At 44.9% G+C, this 24,784-nt stretch overlaps 1 protein-coding gene across 1 annotated transcript in view; it reads left to right on the top strand.

The window, feature by feature from the left end:
* The first annotated feature begins 6,189 nt into the window (after positions 1-6,189).
* Positions 6,190-24,784, top strand: part of Marchf4 (membrane associated ring-CH-type finger 4) — a 115,089-nt gene continuing 96,494 nt past the window's right edge. The window contains exon 1 of the mRNA XM_058577518.1: positions 6,190-6,714. Coding sequence (XP_058433501.1) covers positions 6,196-6,714 — 519 coding nt within the window. The 5' untranslated portion in view covers positions 6,190-6,195. The remainder of the gene's footprint in view (positions 6,715-24,784) is intronic.

Genomic DNA, 24,784 nt, shown 5'->3' with positions numbered 1-24,784 from the left:
ATTGGCAATACTCAGTTCCTCGTGGGCTGTTGGACTTAGGGCCTTGGTTCCTTGTCATTTGCTCACTACATGGTCCTCACTACATGGTCCTCTCCATAGGGCCGTCACAACACAGTGGCTGGCTTCCATCACAATGAGTAAGTGAGAAGAGCCAGAGAGAATGTCAGCAAGGTCAAAGTCACAGAATATAGCACCCTTACCTCTGAAGAGATATCCCATCACTTTTGCTATTCAATTAGAGAAGTCAGGATGTCCAACCCTGCTCAAGAGGAGGTTAAATAAGGGCATCAATGTCCCTAGGCAGGGATCTGTGGGGGACATTTTAAAAGCTCCTTAATCCTCCTTTTGAACTATCTTTTGACATGGAACTCATTTTGGTAGACAAATAACTATGTGGAGATTCCAATGTGGCACCTGGAAATTTAATTAAAAATGGAGTGTTACACAGTAAGAAGAACACAGACTTCAGGTCCAGGGAGGCCTCTGTTAGAATTTCAACTTTGGCATTTACCAACTGCATGACCTTAGACTTCCAACCTCAGTTTTCTTATCTGAAAGATGTGAAAAATAATACCTGCCACATGATTCAAGATCAGAAAAATCACTTGAGTAAGGTACTTATCAAAATGTTAATTCCCAGGTTGCTCCCCAAGAAATTCTTATTCAGTAGACTTGGGTGTGGCACCTTAGAATTTCTGTTTTTAATGAGCACCCAGGCATTTCTGAGTACATAAGAAGAGGGCATGAGGTCCTATATTTGGTTAATAATTTGCATATTAATAGTAACTGTGCAAATATTCTTAAGGAGCTATATATTTGAGGAGAGTCAACTGGGATAGAACAAAATTTAGGAAAGCAAATTATACTGAGGATCAGAAAATGTATGAATTCTAGTCTTTGTCTGACACTTGGCTGTGGGATATTTGGATCAGAGCTGTCTAATCTTTTTTTTTTTTTTTTTAAGTCTCTGTAAAATCTCCTATAACCTTGGTACTGTTGTATAGGTAAAGAAGAAACAAGAACAACCAGCCTGAAATCCATTTAGAGTGTGGAGAATCAAGTGCAGAGGCCTTCACAATGAGTCATTGAGTCTGAATTTTTGAGTCTTCTAATATTTCTTCCTGTAGACAATTCCTTGGAGCCTCTCATTCTTCTACTCTTCTTCTAATTGATATGACCCCAACATCTCTGTATGTAATGAAATATATCTGAAAACAAACCCGTTTAAAAGAATAAATCTATTAAGGAACTGAGAACTTTCTGGCATGAAATGAAAAATATTGATTGCTTCCCACCTGTTAGCAACGAAATTCCATCCAGTTAATTAACCTGCTCAGTGATAAAGTTTATTTTTGCCCTTCACCTTCAGCTCCAACTCTTTAAAACCATTAAAACAAGTACCTGGTCAATGAATAAATCTTCCCTAGAGTGGCATTTAGGGCCTTCTGTAATCTGGCTCCTTCACTTCTGGTTACTTAGCTTCAATCCCCTTCCAGCCCATCCAAATGGAAGAGCTAAAGTATTCAGTGTTTCTACTGCCAGGAATGTGCTTTCTTCCTTTGAATTCTATATACTTTAACTCAGTTCAAATGTCATTTCTTGAAAAAAGCTTTCCTAGAGATCTGGCATCTATCTCCTTCTCTCGCCCCCCCCCCCACTCTTCCCACCTCTCTTAATTGCTGCCAAACTGTGTTACCTCCCTATTCAGAACACTCCTAAAACTTCTCAGACTTTGTTGCACTTATTATTCTATGCCTTTCATTATGAGTATGTACATAGAAGACCCTACAAGATGCAATTCCAACAAACTCATTTTTGTGCTCTCTTTATCTTCCAACACCATTGCTTACCTATGATTGGTGTTCAGTAAATACTGTTTGAATGTTTAAATGGAGATCCATTGATTTAACATTTTCTTTATGGTTGTTTTTACTCTTGGGGCTCATGATTCAACACCAACATAAGGAGAGTCTAACTCAGTGAAATGTTTTTCAGGATTCCCATTATATACACAATAGAGTTCTCAAGCCTCTCAGTCTCTCCAAAGACAATCTTATTGTTTTATCCCACCCCTGGCAACTTATTGTTTATACAGATCTTTATTCTTTCAGTGGAAGGGTTGGGAGAAGTGGTCTTATTATGAATATCACCTATTTCTATGACTCTGAAGATAGGCTTCAGATGGTCTTTTTATTTTGTGCTCCAGTTCACTTGCATAACACATTTGGAACTAGCATTTTATGAATATAAACCTAAACATCAATTTTAGACAAAGCAGATATTTTGTCATGTATGTCACACATATTTGTCTAGACCAAAGGGGAGAAATATGTAACTTCACTGGAATAAAAAATATCTATTTATTCATAAAGCTATTTTTTGTCATCTACTGGACTCTAGGTGTGGTGTTATATGCTGCTAATACAAATATAAATACAGTCCCTTCAAGGAGCTCTGAGTCATATGAAGGGAGGTGAATGAGATGATTTTTATAGCGAATTGCACAATGCCAGAGGCGGATACAGGGTGAGTGGAACACAGATGATTTTCAATAAAGAAGTTTGTTTTCATAGCACAGTGTCCATACAGATATCAATAATTTAAGCATTATTTTGTAGTTATTAAAAGCATCAGCATCATTCTCAAACCACTCATCTTGGGCAGGGTCTTAGCATCCATAGTGTGTACTGGGGCATGAATCAGATAAGCAGCCATGCAGGGTTAGTCAAGACCCAGACGTAAATTCTTGTTCCTTAGAGCTTATAAGGAATGAATCATTCACGGAGATGTCAGCAAAGGGGTAGTTTTCTTATGATTCATTGGGCTGAACTTCATGCCAACGATATTTTGGTGCAGAGATTTTGCATGGCGCTGTGTCTATGGTTTCAGTATTTCTAGACACATTATCACAGCTGTATAGATGACTCATTGGAATATGTTCCCCAAGTCTATGACCCTAGAGGTGTGTGTGTGTGTGTGTGTGTGTGTGTGTGTGTGAGAGAGAGAGAGAGAGAGAGAGAGAGAGAGATTGATTTAAGAGAAAAGTCAAGAAGTATTTTTAAGTTTTAAATGACCAAAGTCTACAGCTGCAATTACTGGTTATTTACACAAACTCTTTTAAATATCCTTCTTCCTCTAGCTCTGCACATTGAGGGATACTTTTCTGCTCACTATAAACTCCTTGAGAGAGATGGGGTAGGGTGACATGAGTCAGAAGCAGAAAAATGAGAGGAAATTAAAATCCATTTCAAATTACTCCTTGCAGGTGGCTCAGTAAAAAGTTTGGATATGGAGGCAATTGGGGATATTGGTTAAGATGAGGCTATAATATTGCTCTGGATTCTTATGATTCACACTAAAAAAGGACTAGATTTGGAGTAATGATGATTGTGGTCATGGCGATCACAAGTTATTTAACAAATATTTACCTTACTATATGCCACTGACTTGGGTACATGGAATCAAAATGGGCCAAAACAAACAAACCAACAAAATAAATAGCCGGCCCTTTGGAGCTTAAATTCTAGAGGGAGAAACCGTCAAACGTGGTGCTAGAATTGTCCTTTCTGCTTGTAGGTTTGAAGAGTTTCTTTCTCATGAGGTCTTAGTCATGAGGGACTTTAGTCTGCATCAAGTCCAAACTCCAATATCAAAGTCACAAAACTTTGTCTCTTCCAAAGCTTGCAGACCCACAACTACTTTAAGTGTTTATATGAATAGCGACATGGACACTGATTGAGAGGTATCTGTCTCTGTATACGTGCACTGAAGGCAGCGGTGACAATAAATGGGCAGAAATCCTACAAATGGTACCGTCCACACTGATAGTTTCCACCTGGGTGGAAATGCGAGAGTTAGTACCTGAATCACACCGCCCCCACCCCCGCCATCCCAGTTACCTTTCTGCCTTTACCTTTTACTCTTCACTTGGCTCCCTCCTCTCTTGCCACCTCCCTTTCCCTTGGTCCCTCCCCATCCCCTTCCCTCGCACGGTTCTTTTCTCCTCCTCCTGCTCCCTCTCCCTCTAGCCTCTTTCCCTCTCGTCTCCTTTCCCTCCTCCATCCCTCCGTGGCATCTGCGTCAGGCCCCCACTAGCGTGACGCGCGGGGTCTGGGTGGGAGCTGTCCACTCGCCCCGGGTGCTGAATGCAGCGGCGGCGGCCTCGGCCGCGGCGGTGGAGATCGCTGGGAGCCTCCTCGCTCCGGCAACCTCGTTTCCAGTCCTCGGACCGGCAGCTTACCGCCCCGCCACCTCCCTTCCAGCACCACCCCTTTGGGAACTGAGCCAGGGGGGCAGCAGTCGCGGCGGCGGCGGGTGCTGAGCAACGGCGGAAGACAACACCTGGCAGCAGCCTGGAATCTGATTTGCTTCCTTTCAGCTTTTATACGAGATATATCTGTACACGGTTCGGGGGAGTCTCGAGGACCAAGCTGGAGCCAAGTGCCGGCTGCCTCCCACCTCGGCCACGTTGCTCCGCTCCCCCCTCCCCACCTTCGGCTGGCACCGCGGACAAGCCTTACCTAGTTGCATCTGCGAGGAGAGGTAGCCACCGCGAGCCCAGCCAGCCAGAGGCGGCGACAGGAGGGAGGGGCGGGGTGGGGGTGGGGGCACAGAGCCCCGCGAGGCCGCCCTTGGTGGGGGTAGCGGGGGCAGAGCTGCCGAGAAGACCTGGCAGCCGCCCTCCTCCGCCCCCACCCACCAGAAGCACTCTTTCCTGATTATCTGAGAATCGAATTATTACATTAGTATTCTTTCATTTTTGTATCATCCCCCCTCCTCACTCCCCAACCGCCCCCACCCCCACGCCTGCCTCGTCTCTGGTTGCATGGCAGCACTGCCCGGGCGCGGGGGCTCAGGGCCGGCCCCCCGGGAAGGAGGAGGAGGAGGAGGAGGATCATGAAGCCCGGAGTCGCGACCGCGCCGGACGGCGGGCAGCAGCCAGAGGACGAGCCCGAGCAGCCCCCGCCCCGGAGACACCAGGACGCCGACCAGCAGTCGCCTCTGCCGCCACAGCAGCAGCGGCGGGCGCGGGCAGCCCAAGAGCCAGAGGAGGGTGACAACGACCCAGAGGAGGAAGAGGAGAAGAAGGCGAGGCCACTCGCCCGCCAGGATCTGCCCTTCTCCCACCTCGCCCGAAGGGACCTTTGATGGAACCAAGGGGAGGGGGCCACGGATTTGCAGCCTGCAGCAGGAGTGGGTTAGGGGCTGAGATAATGTAACTATTTCTTTCTCCCGTCCCCTCCCACACGCCCCTCTTCTACCCTCCTCTACACCACCCCCATACACCCTTCCTCTAGCCAGGATCTTCACTCTCAGGAAGGACGTGGCTCTGTGAGGGTTAAAAGATCTTTTCTTGTTCTCCCTTCCTTTCCTCTCCCACGACCCCCTATTTTCCCACCTCTGATCACCAAATTGGCTTTCCCTTCTTCCGTGTAGCCCTTTGGCTGCATAGGCAAAGCACAACCCCCTTGCCCAATATAGCCTGCAACCTTCTCTCCTCCACCCAACTGTTCTTAAAGCAACTCTGGTGCTTCCGGGGGTTAATTGCCCCAGTTTTCTGCCCAGGAGAATTAAAACTTCTTCCAGGCTCCTTTCCGCCTCCACCTTTCCCCCTCAACCCGTTCCCTCCTACTACCTGAGGAAAACTACCTTTTCTCTCTCACATATGCAGCCCTCAATTCTTCATTGAGCTAGATTTCCCTAAACCCAGCTCAGTCCACTTCAAATTTGATTTATAACCTTCCTCACCCTTTTATATAAAAGAAAGAGATTTACCACTGCCAAGGGGTTCCAGAAGAACCCAGTAATCTTTTCCTGGGGAACTTTTAACAATTAGACACTGATCTTAAGGTTCTAACAGCCCAGCATCAACACTTCTTCCGTCACCCTGCTCCTTCCAGAGTCTTGGGGTCAAAGGCAGAAAAGGAGACACCTTGAGCAAAGTCTGAGAAGGGGTTGGGCTGCAAAGGCAAGAAAAACTTTTTTGTTTTACATTTTCCAGGTAGAGTTCAGAATCAGTGACTCACAGTTCTCAGTTCTGGGAGCAATTTATTTGCTGCTTGGAGGGGTTGTAAGAAGAACCAGTAAGAAAGGAGATTCCTCCAGTAACAGCAACACTGTGGACCCCAAGCCCCATCCTATTCATCTCTTCAAAGACTCCAGCTGCCCTCTTGGTCCTCTGCTTTCTGTGGGCACATGCTGATGCCCCTGGGTGGGCTGTTCTGGTGGTGGTGGTGCTGCTACTGCTTCTGTGGCTGGTACTGCTGTGGATTGTGCACCCCAGCTCCCCAGATGTTGCGCCACCAGGGTCTCCTTAAGTGCCGCTGCCGCATGCTCTTCAATGACCTGAAGGTTTTCCTACTGAGGCGCCCCCCTCCAGCGCCCCTGCCCATGCACGGTGACCCCCAGCCCCCGGGTGTGGCGGCCAACAACAACACCCTTCCGGCTCTGGGCGCCGGAGGGTGGGCAGGCTGGAGGGGCCCTCGAGAAGTGGTGGGAAGGGAGACCCCTCCTCTGCCACCTCCACCACCTTTGCCACCTTCTTCTGTGGAAGATGACTGGGGTGGCCAAGCAGAGCCACCTGCCTCACTGCTCAGCAGTGCCTCCTCAGATGATTTCTGTAAGAAGGCTGAGGATCGCTACTCACTGGGCAGTAGCTTGGACAGTGGTATGAGGACTCCGCTCTGCCGCATCTGCTTCCAGGGGCCAGAACAGGTGAGTCCCTTTCCCCTTTCCTTGTAGCATCTCCAGGTCCTGCAGGTTGCTGCTCACCTGCTTGCCCTGGGGAACCATCATGCCGTTGCCAGTGTCAAGGACTATAACTTTTAAGAGCTTCTCAGTGATGTTTCTTGTAGTGAAGTTTGCCCAATAGTTGTCTGGTTTCTGATGGAGGCTGTTTGGTGGCTCAGTTGTACCCTGGTTTTTACATTTTCCTCTCCGTACTAGTGACTTCAACTCCATCCAAAACATTCCATAAACATCACTCAGAATCCAAGATCCAAAAGAAATGAAGGGACTTGGTGGTATGTTCAGGCCTGTTGCCAAGATATCCTTTTCACTGATTTCTTGCCAGTAACATCTTCCCCAGATCATCTTCAGCCCCACTGTCAAACTTCTTCCCTCTCTGAAGTGTGCCAAGAATTTGTTCTCTTTCCCTGTTATTATAGGTGAAATCCAGTAAGTCTGTATTTTTCACTTTGAGCCTATCTCAATTTTCTCAAACACTCTCAAGTTTTCCTATATTGAAGCTGGTAGGCAAGTCCAGGTACGAGTGACTTTAAGGGACATGGAGAAGGAAGTAGGGAATCCGGTCATATCGATTACTCTTCATAGGCCTGATGTGCACTGACAAAGAGTTTCCCTTAAAACTTTCCCCACCCAGGACAGGGGATGCCAAGCATCCCATGGTGGACACATTTCTCAAGTCCGGTGGGTCCTCCCCACCCTGTCCATTCAGGTTTTTGCAGACACCTCATTTACTACTCCACTTACAATCCAGTGCCTGAAACACTGGATAGCATGTGTACACTCTTCAGAAGTAATGAGTTGTGAAAATACTTTGCAGATAATCCCAGACAGAAAAGGCTCACCTGAAAAATCTGATCTCATTAGTGATGCAGGCAAAGGAATATTCGATTCCAACATAAGCAGGATTTTGTGCTCACCTCGGCCTCCTCTTTGGTAATTTCCTGAAGCATAGGGAAGACTTCTGGGTGTGCCTTGAACAAGGGAAATAGAATGCCACCTTAGTGCTCCTGACCAGCCCTGGTTCTTGCTGAGGGCTTGCTCTGTGCAAGGCAGGCTTAGCTGACATTTTCATTCATTTTTTTCTCTTTGCTCTGAATGGACAAAGCACTTCAGGGACCCATGATGCCTGGGGCTGAAGCCTGGGAATGATAAGGGGAAGTGATTTAGATCTCAGTGTGAATAAATGTCTCTGAGAAGCTGAGGGCTGTGTTCCTCCTCCCTGTGACTAAGATTACCTGAAGCACCAAACAAAATGTTGCCCAGAGTTGAAAACTCCTGTTAGGTGAGAAGGTCCAGGATGTCTGCTCCACACCTTTCTTCTAGCCTTTTGCTCCACTGCCAAGGCTGAGCCTCTCGCAGTGCCATGGGGTAGGGTGGCGAGAGTGAACCTCACTTTGGGTTGATCTGGGTCAGGATCTTCCCCATCAGGAACTTCATCTTCTCCAAAAGAAAAAAATGATTTAGTTTCCTGCCTTCCTAAGAAATTTCTTTCTTCTCCCACATGGGCTAGCTCAGGTGTGCATGTTACAGGGGCTGCTGGGAGTGTGCCTTCTGGCTAGAACACTCGAGTCTTGAGAAAATGGCAGGACTTGGAATGTGTCCTGGGAAATATTTCACCTGCTGTGTGAACTTTGTCAAACAGCTTTATGTCTCTGTGCCTCTTTTCCAATTTCTGCAAGGCACTGTTTGCCATCCCTTCCCTTTCCTTACAAGAGGGACCAGAAGATAATGAGTATAAAACTATCTTGGGAAAAATCCATATATAATGAGCATGTATTTTGATCCTGTAAAGGCTGTATTATTGAAATTATTGAAAAGGCTTTTTTTTTGTTGTTGAAAAAAGAAATGGAAAGGGATCATTAGCAATATGTGAAATGCCTTCATGTCATACAAGGTTTGGTCAGAGGTTGGGAGCTTTGCTTTTCTGTTCATTATTTGTACTATGTGTCATAAATAAAGCACTAGATTAAAAGCTAGCACCAATGGGTTCTGCTATTATGTGGGAGGACTAGGGGGCTATGTCTACATTAAGACTGGATCAAATCAAGCACTTTCTACATGTAATTATTATGTTGTGAGGGTTTATTTTGTGCAGAAACCAAGAGGTTTTGGTGAGGTTGTGTTATAGTAGTAAGAATAATTAGATACGGAGAACACACTTTCCCACTTCTTGCTTTTGGTCACAGAGTTTCAATGAGGAAGGGAGACAAAGGAGAACAGATAGGGTAAACTTTAAAAAAGGAAGAGAAATGAAGATGCTGAAAGAGAAAGAAAGGTGGGCAGCCTGAGATTTCTGTATTTCAGTTTCTATTCAAAGAGAGAGAGCTGTCCAGCGATAGTCTACACATGGTCCTGGAGGGAGAGCAGTCTGTAATCTCAGGAGCTGAATATCTTGGTCTTTTCCTGCCCAAACAAAGGAACTGGAAACCTCCCTTCCTATCCACCGTCTCACTCATTTGCTACTTCTCTATGAACTAAAAGACAAATAAAGACTCCATCTCTTTCTGCAAAGGGCTTGCAATATGTGTGGTGAGGGGCAACAGGAAGATGCGGCTCTTTCTACCTTTGTACATATCTACAAAGGAATTTGCATTCCTGCATGCATGCATGCATGCATGCATTTATTTAACAGATATTTCTGGGGCATCTACAGTATGCCAGATGCTGTTCCAGGCACTATTCAGGAGTGAACAAAAGAGATGAGATCTCTGCTTTCCTGAAGCTCCATTATGGTGGAGACACAGAAATAGAGAAATAAATAAATAGAGAAATAGAGAAATAAATAAAAAATAGATAAATCAGGCGATTTCAGATAGCCCAGGGTGCCATGATGAGACCAAGTGAGATGAAACTAACACCAGAAAGTGAGTTAGTCATGAATGCAAGGGATGAGATGGGAGAGGTACCACCACAGTAAATAGGGCAATCAGGAAAATCCTTCCTAAGAATGTCTCCTCTGAGCTGACACTTAGATGATGAAAAGGACCCAGCCATGCACAGACAAGGCAAGGGCACTTCAGGTAGAGGCAACAGCAAGCTCAGAAACCTGACTATGGACAAAGTTTGGCATGTTTGAAATCAGATGAGAAGACAGAAGGAAAGAAAGGGCTGGGGTGGGAACAAATGCTTTGAAAATCCACTTGGCTCCACTCTGGATAGTTCCTGAGTAGCAGCCATTCATTCATGGATGACAGGGACCAAGGACCCATTAGACTGTCAGGCAGGAGCCCATTTGGCACCTCCTCACCCTCTACTTGTGGTTGAAACTGCCCTTGTCCACCTCGAGGGCCAGAGTACCATGGTATTATGCAGAGTCCTCTAAATCCAGGTGGTCCAGTTAGGAGGCTTAACAACTTACCCCATCTCTCTGTGCCTCAGACATTTGTAAAAATAATGACATTCTCTACTTCATAAGATTATTCTGAGCATCAAATCATCCAGTACTATGAGAGCAGTGTTGTCACTGTGTTTTTGTTATTATATCTCAAATGCAAGAGAGTGCTCTTCTTGCTTTGTTGAAAAAGTATGCCCCAGCTCACTGACTGGCGGGAGGCTGGCTATGGTCACAGATGGCTTTTTCTTACACTTACAATACTTTGGACACAGAGTGCTGCTCATCTGTTTCAAACACCAAAGTCTTTATTAAGCACCTACCTGTGCCTGCTGCTCTGCAGAGCTGGAGCTAGAGGCACACAGTAGATGTGGCCCTGCCCTCTAGGATGTCACTGTCTAATCCAGACATCACAGGCACTGACAGAGATCAAGAACACGCAGTGGGTGGGCCCAAGTGAATTACAGTAATACTAGTACAAGAAAGAGAGGCACATTTAAAAGCGGGTAGTGGATGGGGTGCCTATTCAGAGAGATGGGGTGGCAGGGAAAATTTGCTACCTTTCCCCTAATTAGCCAGAGGAGCTTCTGTGTTGTTGCTGATGACCAAATGAGAAAAATTGGATTAGGCTGCAAGAAGAGATGAAGAGTCACATGGGTAACTTCACAAAGAGGTGAAACCACCTCCCAGGTGGGGCAGATGTGAAGTCTGGAGTTGGCCCCAGGATGCTCTCCACCATGGCAGTCAGGAACAGGTGGAAGGGACCTGATCTGGATCTAATAGACAGCAGAAAATGAATACAGAGGGGTTTCACGGGCTAGGTTGCCTTCCTCCTTCTTCTGTGTTTGGCCTCCTTGGAGCTCTGCCTTCAGAGGAGGCAAGAATGCTATAGGATGTTCAGTCAGTGTGTTGGGTTATTTTAGGGTTAGGAAAAGGGCTTTCAGATGACATTCTCTACTTCATAAGAGAATGAAGGGGGGAACCTGGAGACCCCAACATCCAATGAGAGCCCTGGGAATGAATCAAGAGGATTTTAGGAAGGATCCAAATAGTATACTTATTCTTGTAGGCACTGTAGTTTTACTTTACATTTATTTATACGTTTATTTTATTTGTGTATGTCTGTACAAAGAATAGACCTGCACCTGACATTTATCAGCTTTAGGGCAAGACTAAGTGGTGGCTCACATACCAGAGGCCTGTGTATTAAATGAAATGTTCGAACTTTCTTTCTTTCTCTCTCTTTCTTTTTTTCTTCCAGTACTGGGGATTGAACGCTGAGCTACATTCCCAGTCCTTTCTTATTTTTATTTTTTATTTTGAGACAGGGTCTCACTATAATTGCTGAGGGTCTCACTAAATTGCTGAGGCTGTTCTCAAACTTGTGATCCTCCTGCCTCAGCCTCCCAAGTGTCTGGGATGATAGGTATGTACCACTGCACAGGATTCAGCTGAAAAACTGTTAAATGCAATACAGTCTATCATTGCATCCTGACAGATGTACCTTCAAAAGCATCTGAAAGACAGGCTTGAATTTGGAGCTTTTGGATTTGTCTGAATTCTTTGATATCCAAATAGGAATGTCTGGCCTGTGGCCCATAGGCCACTCTGATTCTTTTTCTACCACTGACACTATTCTGCATGGAGGAATTTTGGATACACACACATAGATACTTCTGTGGGTTTGTCCAAGTTCTGTCTCCACCATCCCCTGAATGGTGGCTCTTTACCTTGTTCCCCTGTCCTCCTTGGAGGGAAGTTTATGGACCTGAAGAAGAGAAACTTACAGGTCTTGGGATCAGGCTCAAGGCTGTTTGGGCAGGAATTCCAGGGTCCCAGGTAACTGGAGCACATTCCTGAAGTGGGGTGTGGCTACTGGACCCTACAGGCTCCTCCCCTGCAGGAGAAGTATACCTGAAGAGGGACTGGAGTGGGGTTTTCCAAAGTTAGGGACACTTCTGCCTGGGCCCAAGGGAGGCACTGCAAAGGGACTGCAAGAGGAAGTGACCTGTGCATGTTTGCTCATCACTGACTGGGTCATCAGCTCTCAACCCAGTGCCTGGCATCTGCTTCATGCTCTGTAATTACTGACACATTTGCTCATTGAATAGGAAGCTCCACGGGCAGAGGAAGTGGAAAAAAGAGAACATTCAGGAGAAGAATATTTACTGGCGTCAAATGCTGAAAGTGTGCTTTGCAGAATGAGGGGAACAAAGGGCAGCGCGTTGGCCAGTGAGGAAATCTCCCAGAAGTCAACTTGGGTTTTGATCTTAGAAAGAACTTTCCATCAAAGCTGTCCCAAGATACTATGGTCTGCCTTAAAAGAGGAATCATATGGTTGACGGGGACTAGATGACCCTCCAGATCTCTTCTGAGCCTGAGACTTTGAAATTCATAAGTGAGATTTTTTGGGGGGTCCAGAGAGATATTTAATCTAAGCAGAAAGAAATGACCCTTCCTTCTTCACCAGTGCAAAGGCTCATCTCATGCCAGGACACCTTGTTCCAGTGTCTGTATTACATGGCATATATAAATGTGACTGCAGCAAAGATTTCAGAGAACAGTCTCTGTCCTGTGTTTATAGAAATCCCAAGCTGTTGGCAGTCATGTGATTGCTGCAATTGTGAATTTTTGCCATGCACCCACCATGACAGGACAGCGAGTCCTTCATGGCCAGTAGACTGTAGATCCCACATGGACTTACGGATAGAGAACCATCCCTGAAAAAGGGGAACCAGTAACTGGGGTCAACTTTTCCATAGTTGCCTTTTAGTTTCTACTCTCACTGGTCCTGGTTCCACTTAAACTGGAATCCCCAAGGACCCTTTCTTTATTCAAGGCCCTAAATGATGCTCTGTTTAATGAGAGATGGCATAAGAAACGTGGTATAAACCCCACTGTCAGATTCCTGGCTATTTCACAGATTTATGTATCTGTCACTTACGTGTGTGCATGTCACACGACACATGAATAAAACATGGAGCGTGCCTGTCTCACATTCACAGACAGAACTCTGGATGGGCGGTGGGGAGACTCCTGATGTCTTGCCAGTTGTGGAGCAGTTCTCCAATAAATTGTCTGTCGATCCGCCACAAAGTGGTCACTGTGGAGTGATCCTTCACTTGCCAGCCTCCAGCAGCTTGGGGTGCTGAGCTAATGTATTGGGTGTGGCTTCTAGCTGAGTCTCTCATAGAGTTACTTAATAAGGCAGGTAGAGCAAGAGGTTGTGAAATATGGATTTCAAAAGAGCCAGGGAAAAGAAAGGAACGATATTGGGAGTCTCTCTCTGCTCCCTTTTCCAGCTCTTATGCAGAGAAGCCCAGCTGTGTCCTGTGAGCTGGGGGAGGGGAAGGAGGCTGGAGGGGGAGGAGATTCTCAAAGAAGTGTGGGAATCAGTGAGCTGTTTCTTACTTGCTGGGAACGGGGCCAAGTTGGAAGTGAGCCCGGATGTAAAGGAGCTGGCAAGCAAATACTGTATGGCCTGAGCCATATACCACCCCCCTCCTGAGGTGTATTGTATGTAAGCTAGGATTTGTGTATGTATATCACACACACAGAACACACTTGACACCTCCTCTGTGTATCTAAGAGCAAAAGCAGGGTGCAGGGGCTGGGGATGTGGCTCGAGTGGTAGCGTGCTCGCCTGGCATGCGTGCGGCCCGGGTTCCATCCTCAGCACCACATACAAAGATGTTATGTCTGCCAATAACTAAAAAATAAACATTAAAAATTCTCTCTCTCTCTCTAAAAAAAAAAAAAAAAGCAGGGTGCACACAGGGGATACTGCTTCCTGACAAAATAACAAAATTGAATAAATTACTGTTGGAGTCCCAGGTAGATGCAAACTGGCAAGGGAAAACAAAAGGAAAATCTGGCAACATAGGTTCTGTCCAACTTTGTGATCCAAGGAGGGACTTTGTGTGCCATAAGAGGACAACCAGGCCTCAATCTTGGGCCCAGCTAATTGCTCTCCTAAGGATTTCTCCAGGGTCTGTCCACAGAAGAAAGGAGGACAGATTAAATCATTTTCCTCCTTTATGGAAAGATTACTTTGGCTGGGGTTGAAGCGAATCAACATCCAAAGAACCCTCTTGAAGCCACCCCAGCGGCTAGCAGAGGGCTCTGCATACAGCAGGGACTTAGTATTTGTTGATCCTTTTCCTTTCTCCTGGCACACGTTCATTCCAGATAAACAGTGCTATCTTTGGTCCCTACTATATCATGGCATAAAGTATAATTGCATGTGTGTGCGCACTTGTACAGGTGTGTGTATAACAAGTTCAAATGCCAAATAAGCAGGATATGGATGATCTCTTGAGATCCCATCCAGCCCGATTTTGTGATTCTATAATGACAAATAGTGATGATTTCTCATCCTAATAATCGTAGTGGTCATTACTTCAGCTTGAGACCACTTGACCCGCAACAGACCTTCCCTCATTCTATTGTGGAATGATGGGAAGAAGATAGATCTTTTTTTTTTTTTCCATACCGAGAGTGGACATGTCCCACTTCTTCTTTTTTTTTTTTTAATTTATTTTTTTTATTGGTAAGAAGATAGATCTTGAAGACAGAAGGGCATGGATTTCATTCCCACTTTGGATTTTTCCCAGTTGAGTGATCTTGGGCTACTTATTTACCTTCCCTAGACCTAGATTTCAAGGTTCATAAAACAGGGATACAATCCTGAGTTTGCACCCTTGTAAGGAGCTGACATGCTGTTTTAAAGATGGAGATATATATATAACAACTGCTCATGAAAGGGAAGTGATATTTACTCCCTCCCATCAGTGTGTCTCCAGGACCAGAAGTGGGGCCTCCAGGTTACATGGCTGCGTTTCCTACTACCTGACTGGAGCCTTCAAAAATCAGACCCTTTATGGGCTTGGATCACAGTAGAATCCAAGTTGATGGTGTGCCTGACCCATCAGGAATGTGGCTCTAGGCACAGTGTCTCTGTTTAGCGGATGCTCTGCCTCTGTGTTTCCTGACTCAGCTGAACTCTGTCCTCTCCGCCTTGAGTCCTTCACTCCCAATAGAGTTGTCTTTATCTGTCTCCATCAGCCCAGGGCCTGACAGATCTTTGTTAAGCAGTGTTCTCTGCTTGGCAGCAACTGTGCAGGAAGACACTTGCTGGAGGCTGAGTCCCCAGAGGCCTGGGGCAGACCAGGCATGCTGAGGAACATGAAGAGGAAGTGGCAGCAGAAATGCTTGCCCTGCGTGCGACAGCAAGATGCTTACATTCAGGGTCATCCCTAGATGAATTTTTCAGGAAATCTGGAATGGGACAGAAACCCCCAGCGATGTTAAATAATATTGATCTGCATTGAGAACGTTGCTCCTCTTCAGTTTCCACTAGTGCCTTGTGATTCTGTCCAGGAGAAACATCTCTCTGTAGTAACAATATGTCTTTTAACACCTTTCTAATGCTGTCAAGATTTTTCGTAAACAAAGAGAGGAGGTGCCAGACTCGGAGCCTTTGGACACACACCAATATCCAGCTGGAACGAGTTCATCTTGTTTTGTTTATATTTGTGTGACTATTATTTTTAGTAGACTTGAGTCTTTAGAGCAGTTTTGTGCTCAGGGTGAAACTGAACAGAAAGTACAGAGCATTCCCATGCACCCCTGCCTCCTGTTGTCACATCTCCCACCAGAGTGGTCCATTTGTCATGACTGATTAACCAACATTGATACTTCATTATCTAAGTTTAATTTTTAAAACCATTTTTTTTTTTGTGGTACTGGGTATTGAATCCAGGGCTTCACACATTCTACCACTGAGCTTTATCTCCAGCCCTTTTCTTTTTATTTTGAAACAGGGTCTCCTTATGTTGCTGAGGCTGGCCACAGATTTTCAATCCTCCTGCCTCAGCCTCCCAAGTTGCTGGGAATACAGGCGTACATCACCACACTCAGCAACATATCATTATCACCCAAAGTCCAAGGTTCACACTAGGCTTCATTCTCCGCTTTATACTTTCCAAGCATTTTGACAAATGTATAATGGCTTGTCTCCACTACTAATCATAGAGAACTGTTTCACTGCCCTAAAAATCCTCTTGGCTCATCCAGCTGTTCACACCTCTGCTTCCACCCCCAAGCTCTTGGCTGTGCAGTTTGGCCTTTGTCAGAATGTCAGTCATAGAGTTGGAGCCATATGGGTGTGTAGCATTTTCAAATTGCCTTTTCAGTTAGTAACTGTATTTCAATTTCCTCCCCGTCTTTGTGGCTTACTGTTTTTGTTTTGTGGGCTTGATAGAACATTCTTTTTAGCACTAATATTTCATTGCATGGAAGTCTTATAGTTTATCTCTTCTTTTATGGGAAATGATACCAGCTTTTCATTTATGGTAGTAACAGAAAGTCTCCCTTAGGATAAATTTATTGAAGTAAAATTGTGAGACATTTAAAGACAAGTGTTAAGTTTGAAAGAAATGAGGTATAAGTAGACTACATCAAAAATGTAAATGACGGAAGTCTCAGTGATGCTGGCTTGGGATGTACATCTTTAAATAGTTCTGAAACATTTGTGGATACTACAGAGTACCACAGGAAGGGGATAAAATCCAGAGTTCCAGGCCAGGTCCCTGAGTGGTAGCCTGGAATCTGCATTTTCAACCATTGGCTTTGGCAATTCCATGGCAGGTGATTACTTCAGGAATACTGTGTATTAGTTGGCAGGCCAATGGGGAGAAGAAATGTGCCCTTCAGACCTGACTGAGGTGCTCAGACAGACAAGGAACAGGGGTGGGGGCACTGGAGGAGGAGGGAAGAGTTATATTGGAGTGCACATGTGACCAAGAAGTAAGTGACATGTGTCACCCAGGGCAGAGCAGAAAGGGGTGGTTCTTGCATCTCCCTCGCCTTCCCTGCCTCAGTGATCTGAGAGCTGCACGTTCCAGATGGTAGAGCCACCATCTGGAGTCTAACCCACATGGGACTGTGACATGAGGGAGATGCTCACTTTGATTGCCTTAAGACACTGAGGTTTGGGTGTTTGTCTGTTACCCAGCTAATGCTAATTTCCTGACTACTCCAACCATCAATTCTCACTCCTGAGTTATGTTTGGAGGGTGTTTGAATGAAGTCAAATCAGGGGCTTCCCTGGGGAAGTCCAAGAATCCCAGAGCAGAGCAACAGATGGTAAACAGTTCCATCCCTCACGACTCGCTAAGTACCAACGACTCAGTGCCTCACTTGGATGACACATTGCTTTTGCCTACAACTCCCTGGTTGTATCTAGGAACATGGCTGTGCCTAACAGCAACAAGGATGGGGAGTGGAATTCTCCCGGGTGCCTGGAAGGAGAGAACATTCTGAATCGAATGAGCTCTAGCAATCTCTCCCTCAACAGTAGTAGTACTGCTCTCTTAGGGTAGTTGGGAGTTGAATGATAGGACACATGTCACGTTCAACTCAGAAAGCACTCAGTAAATGTTAGTCATTATTGTTATTATTTCCTTGTTTATTTTATTGTTTTTAATATTTTTTTTAGTTGTGGATGGAACTTTATTTTATTTATTTGTATGTGGTGCTGAGAATCGAACCCAGTGCCTCATGCATTCTAGGCAAGCGCGCTACCACTGAGTCACAACCCCAGCCCTATTTCCTTGTTTATAAAAGGAGGAGGTTGTGCTTAGGAATACTCAAACCCCTTCAACCTCAGCTGTTCTCATTTGTGCCATATCAGAGGAAGAAACAGAAGCCAGTGCTGGTAGAAATCCAATATCTCCTTCCTCCAAAAAAAAAAAAAAAAAAAAAAAAAGTCTCCCTAGAACAATAACCCTAGAGCAGAACATTAAAGACTGAATTGGGGAAAGAGTTTGGAAAGTAGGAAATGAAGATTGTTCCAGGCATAGGAACCATGGAAACAAAGAGTCAAAGACACTTTTGGAAAAAATTAGCATGGTGGATAGGAACATGGGGCCTTTACGCTTGACCTTGACCTTAGCTAAGAGGCTAGACTTGAGGTTTTCAGAATCAGGCCTTCAAATCCCAGTGTTGCCTTTGCAGATAAGTGACCTTGGATGAGTGTCTTACAGACTCTGAATCTTAATTTCCTCCCTGTAGAATGAGAATGATAATAATAGTACCTACCCCAGACACTGTTGTGAGGTTCAACATGTCAAACTCTAAGCATAGTGTGGAATGCAAGCATGCAATAAAATCACAAACACACAGTAAACATCTGCTTTTGACGATGTTATCTGACTTTGCCGTTCTCCATGGTCCTCAAACTGATAATTTCTGCTTTGGTCTGAGTGCGTCTTTGGGCTGTTGACCACAGCAGGAACTACCTACATGTCACAGGATAGGCAGAACTAAATAGACTCAAGCATTACCTGTCACTGTCTAACAAGTATCTCACAGCCATGCAAATGATTCTTCAAGTGTATAGGAAAGCCTCATGATGAACAAAACCAGAAGCATCCTTCAATGTAGTGTAACCTTATGTCAATAAACTTATTCTCAAACAACATATACTCAAAGGATAACTATAGTCATTTGAGGTTTTGTGGAATTTTTTGAATATTAAAGAAGGTCCAAGTTGAGGGATCTTCTACAAAGTAACTGGCTAATACTTTCCAAAAGTGTCAAGGTCTTGAATGATGAATGAAGGAGCAACTGCTCTAGATTGGAGGAGCATAAGGAGGGATGATACAATGTGTTATCATGTGTTCTCTGGATGGGATTCTGGACCAGATAAAAGACCTATGAGATAAGGTGTGTAGATTGGTTAGAAGTCTTATATCAAGGTTAAACTCCTGGTTTTGGTTATTGTATTATGGTTATGTAGAATGTTAACCTTTGGGGAAGTTGGGTGAAGGGTATATGAGAACTCTTCATGCTATTTTTAAAAATAAGTTTGAAAGTATTTCCAAATTAAAAACTTAAAAATAAAGATAATTTAAACAGAGAGGTAGTTTCTCAGACTTGGAAAAATCAGAACTCACTAGTGGAGAAAAAGGGTATGGACATGGTGGTTAGAAATACCTGGATTATAATCCAGGATCTAACATTTACTAGCTCTTCCTCTTTGGGAAAATCACTAATTCCTCTGAACTTCATGCTCTATCTGTAACATAGAGTTAAAAATAAATACTATATAGAATTGTTTTGAGAACTTGAGCAGACAACACCTTGCACAGAGTATAAAAGGAGCACAGGGAAAATGTCAGTTCTCTGTCTGGTGTCTCCTTCTCCCATTGTCCAAAGTGGATGATAAACAGGCTCCGCTCATTTCCCCAGGTGTGAGTACTGTGTGCTAAGTGCTTTGAGATTGACAGGGTGATACCTGAGTAATGCAAAGTGTTGCGTGGGCAGGAAAGTTTTCCTAATGTGGGATCTTAAGCATGTAAACAGAGTTAATAATCATCAGCATAAACAGCGTTGGCCATTATGTTTTGTTCTTTAACACTTTTTAACCTGACACCCCAAAAGGGGTGATTTGGCACACTCAGTACTTGTGAGCTGTATATTTTGAATCATCCTGTGGCGATCCCTCCAGGAGCCCCAGATTTAAGCCTCTATGGAGCAATGTGCTACTTTAGAAAGAAAAGCTTTCCAGGCCTGGGGCACTTAGCTCTCCAGTGTGTTTAGAAAGCAAATGCCAAAGCCAGGCAGTGGCAGGTGAGTGAGAGCAGGCATGAGTGGGTGTGCGGGGGGGTGTCACTCCCTTTGTGTGTGTGCTTGTGGGTGGGAGTGAGAAGTTGGGGGGTGGGCATATGTCTGAGCATGAACTACAGAATTTGATACAGAAGAAAAAGGCTCTCAGGGGTTGGTCCATTTGGCTGCTTCTGCCACTTATGCATCTTTGTTCCAAAGAGCCCAGAGGCTCTGGTCTTTGGAAAGTCACTGCAGACATTCCACACAATGGAATGTTGCAGTGACTTTCCAAGCAACAACTGCCTTGTTGCTTGCTTTGAAGGACTGTACAGTATGATTTCAAAGATTTTTCATCCCCCCACAAAAAAAACCTCCCATTTATTGGGAAATGACCCTAGAAAGGAGTTCCTTATGAGTTCAATTAATTTCCATTTTCCCCAGGAAAGTAATGCAAGTCAAAAAGTGTGTGTTTGACACGATGCCTGGAATTTGCCTCAAAATAACCCAGTGACTACAGATGAAACGAGACTGGCCCTGTATACAGTTGCTGGTGCTGGGTGAGATTCATTCTACCACTAGTCTCTCGACGCTTACGTGTGTTTGAAATTTTTCATAATAACACAATGAAGATAATAATCTAACATTATCATTATTATCTAATAAAATATTATTATGAAGATATTATTATCTGGTTAATGTGATTGTTTGGTTAATGTGTTAGTCATTTGTTCATTGCTATGAAAACCCTTGAGAAAAATCAACTTGGAAGAGGAAAGATTTATTGTGGTTCACGTGTTCAGAGGTTTCAGTCCCAAGTCAGCTGGTTCCAAGGCAGAAACATCATGGCAGAAGGGTGTGGTGGAGGCAAGCTGCTCAGCTCCATCAGATGGAAAGCCAAGTGGGGGAGGGGAAAAGATCTATTCCCCAAGAGCATGTCCCCAGTGACCTACTTCCTCCAACAATGTCCACCTGCCTACAGTTTCCACCTCCTCCCAGTAGTCCCTTCAAGTTATTAATCCATCAATGGATTACTCTACTGATGAAGTTAGAGCCCTCATGACCCAATCACTTCTCAAAAGCCCTGGTCATTGCTGCCCTGGGGACCAAGTCTTCAGCCCACGAACTTAGTGGGGACATCTAGATCCAGATCATAATAGTTAATAATGAGGTTGCCAAAAGACAAGCATTAAATAGGTTTTACAAAAAGGACAGGTGGAACTAGCTGAGGGTAGACAAGATAGGTTTGGGCACACTTCTACTGAAGAACCAGGGCATTTCATCAGTTTTGCTCCATGAGGAGAATACAGTGAAGACCTCTCGAGGGATCTTTTACCCTCAAAGGTTGTAATGTAAATATGAAAATATTTTATTGCTCATTTCCTTTCTGGCCACCAGGTCTGATGGTAGCAAAAGAACCAGTGTGACACTGAATGAACACAGCTGGGTGCCATGCCCTGGGCATGCAGAGGTGAGATGGGAGCTCAGCATGTAGTACCAGAGACGGGTGTGCTAAGACACCATCACAGGACAACACAACAAGTGCCTCAGATTAGAGTTATATGCACTGTGTTTGGCTCAGGGGGCTAGTACTGCTTGGGAGAGCTGGAGTAGGGACACCAGAGAAGCTGACCTTTGAGTGGCCCAGTTTGGGCACGAGTAGGTGGACAGGCAGCTAAGGGAATTCTCCAGGTGGAATGAGCACCTGAGTATGGCAAAGGGAGGTCAACCCCAACTTCCCACCAGAAACATCCCCCTTTCCACCTGGCCTAATCCGCCATCCCTCTCGTTGCTTTTCAAATTGTCCTGCTATGTTTTAGGACCCAGTATGGTTTTCCTCCGAGAAGTGGTTGGTTGCAGAGGGTGCAAGGGCAGGGCCTAGACAGGACAGGGGCTTGTTTATTCTTCTTTAGTGACTGCCCTGACAATGCCAGATCTTCTAGGCTTGGTCCTCATGGTCTTTCTGGTCCTAATGGCCTGATGGTTTGGCTGAGTTTGGGGCCACTGTCTGAGAAGAGGACCTCCACAGAAACCTTGTTGGTTGACTGGAATTTTTATCTGGAAGTTTCCAAAGAGTCTTGAAAGAAACTTTACGACGGCAGAAGCTTCCTTGTTCTCCAACTTGTGAAGAACCCGATTTCTGTGGTTGGGAGGGAAGAGCAGAAATTAGGATCCTAATCTTTAAAAATGAGAAATCAGTATCTAGAGAGGTGAGATGACATGCCTGAGACAGGGAAACAGCAGTGACTAAATCTGCACCCTACAGGAGGAAGAAATGTTTCCTTCTTCTTCCTTTCCAGTCTCAGAACTATGGACTTCCTAACATGTTAATAATATATTGTCACAAAGTACAGAATGTTTAGAGAATAGAAAAGAACAGGGAGGAGAACGGATCGGAGTAGAATGAGTTTATGGTCAATTTTATTTTCCAGTGAACTTTTTGGAGCTAATCCTATAACTAATTTTAATCTTTACAGTTGAAAATCTTTAGAAAATGCGCAGTACTGCACTTTAGCAAAGTGCAGTACATTTAGACGTTGCCCCAAATTTCTTTTATGTTAAGAGATTGTTGTTTAACGCTGGGCTCTGTGGTTCTAGAAGGCACAGGAGACAAAGTTCTAGCTTTAGAGACCACAGGATATCTCATAGAAGCTGGTGGGTGGATTTTATTTAAACAACTTGTTTTATCTTTCTCCCACGTGAGTGGAGTACAGTATCTAGTTCATTCATTCAGCAAAACTTTGTTGAGCAACTGCTTCGGGTCAGAACTATGGAGGATTCTGGAGACTATGGTGACTCCTGTTCTGCTGGAGCTTTGCCAGTGATGTGACTGCAGGTGGGACGAGTGAGATACAGTAGAGGTCAGGAACAGGATTGTGGAAGAACTAGGGAGTATAGGCTGGAGGACCAGGGCAGGCTGCTCAGTAGAAGGGATGACTATGGTGGGCCTGAAGTTGGCCAGTGGAAGAGAGTAGAAGGCATTCCAGGCAGAAGGAAGGGTTTTGGAAAGGAGTATCATCCCCAGGAGGAATGGAAAGATCCAGTGTGCTTCAACACACAAGCACACACTCACTGTCTTTCCCAGGCACTGTGACCTGTGGAGTTTCATCTGCTTCCCTGGAGCATTGGCGCATCGGCTGTAGTAGCTGTGAGTTTAATTTAACTTGGAAACTTCCTCTGTGAAAGGGGGTTGGGGAGATCCCTCCAATAGGTTGCTGGGGAGTGTAACAGGTTTATAAAGGGGGGTACAGAAACTCAAGAATTTCAAATTCTAAATGTGCTGAGGTCCATGCAGTGCTCTTGATAAAGAATGTCTCATTCAAGACCCAGGCACATTTTTATTTCAGATCTCTCACCTATAAGCTGTTTTCTGAAGAAAAAAACAAAAGACAGTGTCAGGCAAGTAGCATCTGCCGTGTAGTTTGTCCAGACCTTCAGCTTATCCAGTTTTCCCCAAACTCCTCAGGGCTCGCTCATATCTGCAGGGACTCAGGACCAAGGTGCCAGGTCCGCCTTTCTTTTTCTTTTTAAAATTATCATTTCTCACTTGCCATCATCATTTTTACTACCTAGCCTCATGCTAGAAGATGTCAGGAGGTTTTGTCACTTATAAAACAATGTAGAATTTTATTTTTTGGTTCTGAGAATTGAACCCAGGGGTGCTTAACTACCAAGTTACATCCCCAGTTCCTTTTCCCCCCCATTTTTTAATTTTCAGACAAGGTCTCACTAAGTTGCTGAGGCTGGCCTCAAACTTGCAGTCCTCCTTCCTCAATCTCTTGAGTCACTGGGATTACAGGTGTGAGCCGCACCCAGCTAGAAAAACACACTTTGAGAATGGGACCCTCCTTCATTTTTGAGATAAGAGAAATAGGGTTCAAAGAGGGTGAGTGATGTGTCTGTATCACTGTTATCCACAGACACAGTGCTGGCCCAAACAATGCAGTCATGAGCAAACAGGCAAGGCCTCCACTCCCATGGGCTTCACAGTCTGAAGGTAAAGTTCAGCAGGATTATGGGGCTTCGGGTTCTGAGAATGGTCCAGTTAGACTCCAGGTAGCCTTGGCCACTGGGTGAATTGCTCCAGCTTCTTAGAATTCCACTACAGCTTGTTCTGTCCTCCTACTGACATGACAAGCCTTCATCCTCTCAGATAATATCAACAAATTTCTTGACCAACTTTCCAGTCCACTGCATTTCGGCCCCAGACATTCAAAGATGCTCTTTTTCTTGCACTTGATGAAGTCTGTCGTGCAGTGGACCTCCATGGGAGCATTATCTGCCTGTGCTCTCTAAAAACTCTGTGGCTTCTGAATAAGTAATGATGACTGAGGTGAGCATAAAGGGTAAAAGTGCAGCTTTTATGCTCCAGGAATAGAAGAAGGTCTTCTAGAACACAACCATGAAATAGAGATTATCATCCCTTTGGAAGAGAGGTCCACTCGGAAGGCAAGTAACTTGTTTGTTGGTTATAGGGCTGGGGTTTATATTTAGGACTCCTGGCTGCAAGTTCAATGCTCTTTCTACTACTTAATTACATTAAATTAATTGTGCCAAGCATAGTGCTGGCCCTTAGATTACAGGTAAATAAATATGTATCCTTCTCTCAAGAACTTTTTAGTCTAAACAGAGACAAATGTGTAAGCAGTAATTGTCATGAAGGTCATGGTAGAGAGATGTCCTGGATGTAACATGGGTAGAAAGGAGGGAAGGGCCAACTCTGCTTGAGTGAGCAGAGGCAGGTGGATTCATAGACCAAAGAACAGAATCTCCAGCTAGTGGTAGGAAAATGGGCAAGTGCTCACAGAAGTGGCTGCAGTTGGGGGCACTCCAGCACTTACAGAGATGAGGCGGCATGGTACAAGGTAGTGTTGGGTCACAGTGATGTGATGTAGCATGGTGTGGCAGCATATGAAAGGGAGTACCCATGAAGAGTGTCAGGAAACCGCTGGACAAGGACCAGAGGTCTCTGAGCATGCTCATTTTGTCATTTCCCTAAGGCATTTCTGCAGTGAAGAGGTTGGTAAAACATCTGGCCCCCCTTTGTCCCAGTAATAATTAGGGGCTCTGTGCAGTTCACTTTCATGCTTCTCATTGTCA

This window comes from Marmota monax, unplaced genomic scaffold, assembly GCF_021218885.2.
Source record: "Marmota monax isolate L192 unplaced genomic scaffold, Marmota_monax_Labrador192_F-V1.1 WCK01_AAM20220418_F8-fsc00041, whole genome shotgun sequence".
NCBI lineage: Eukaryota > Metazoa > Chordata > Mammalia > Rodentia > Sciuridae > Marmota > Marmota monax.
The sequence above is the reverse complement of the archived record's forward strand: the minus strand, read 5'-3'. Positions and strand labels throughout refer to the sequence as shown.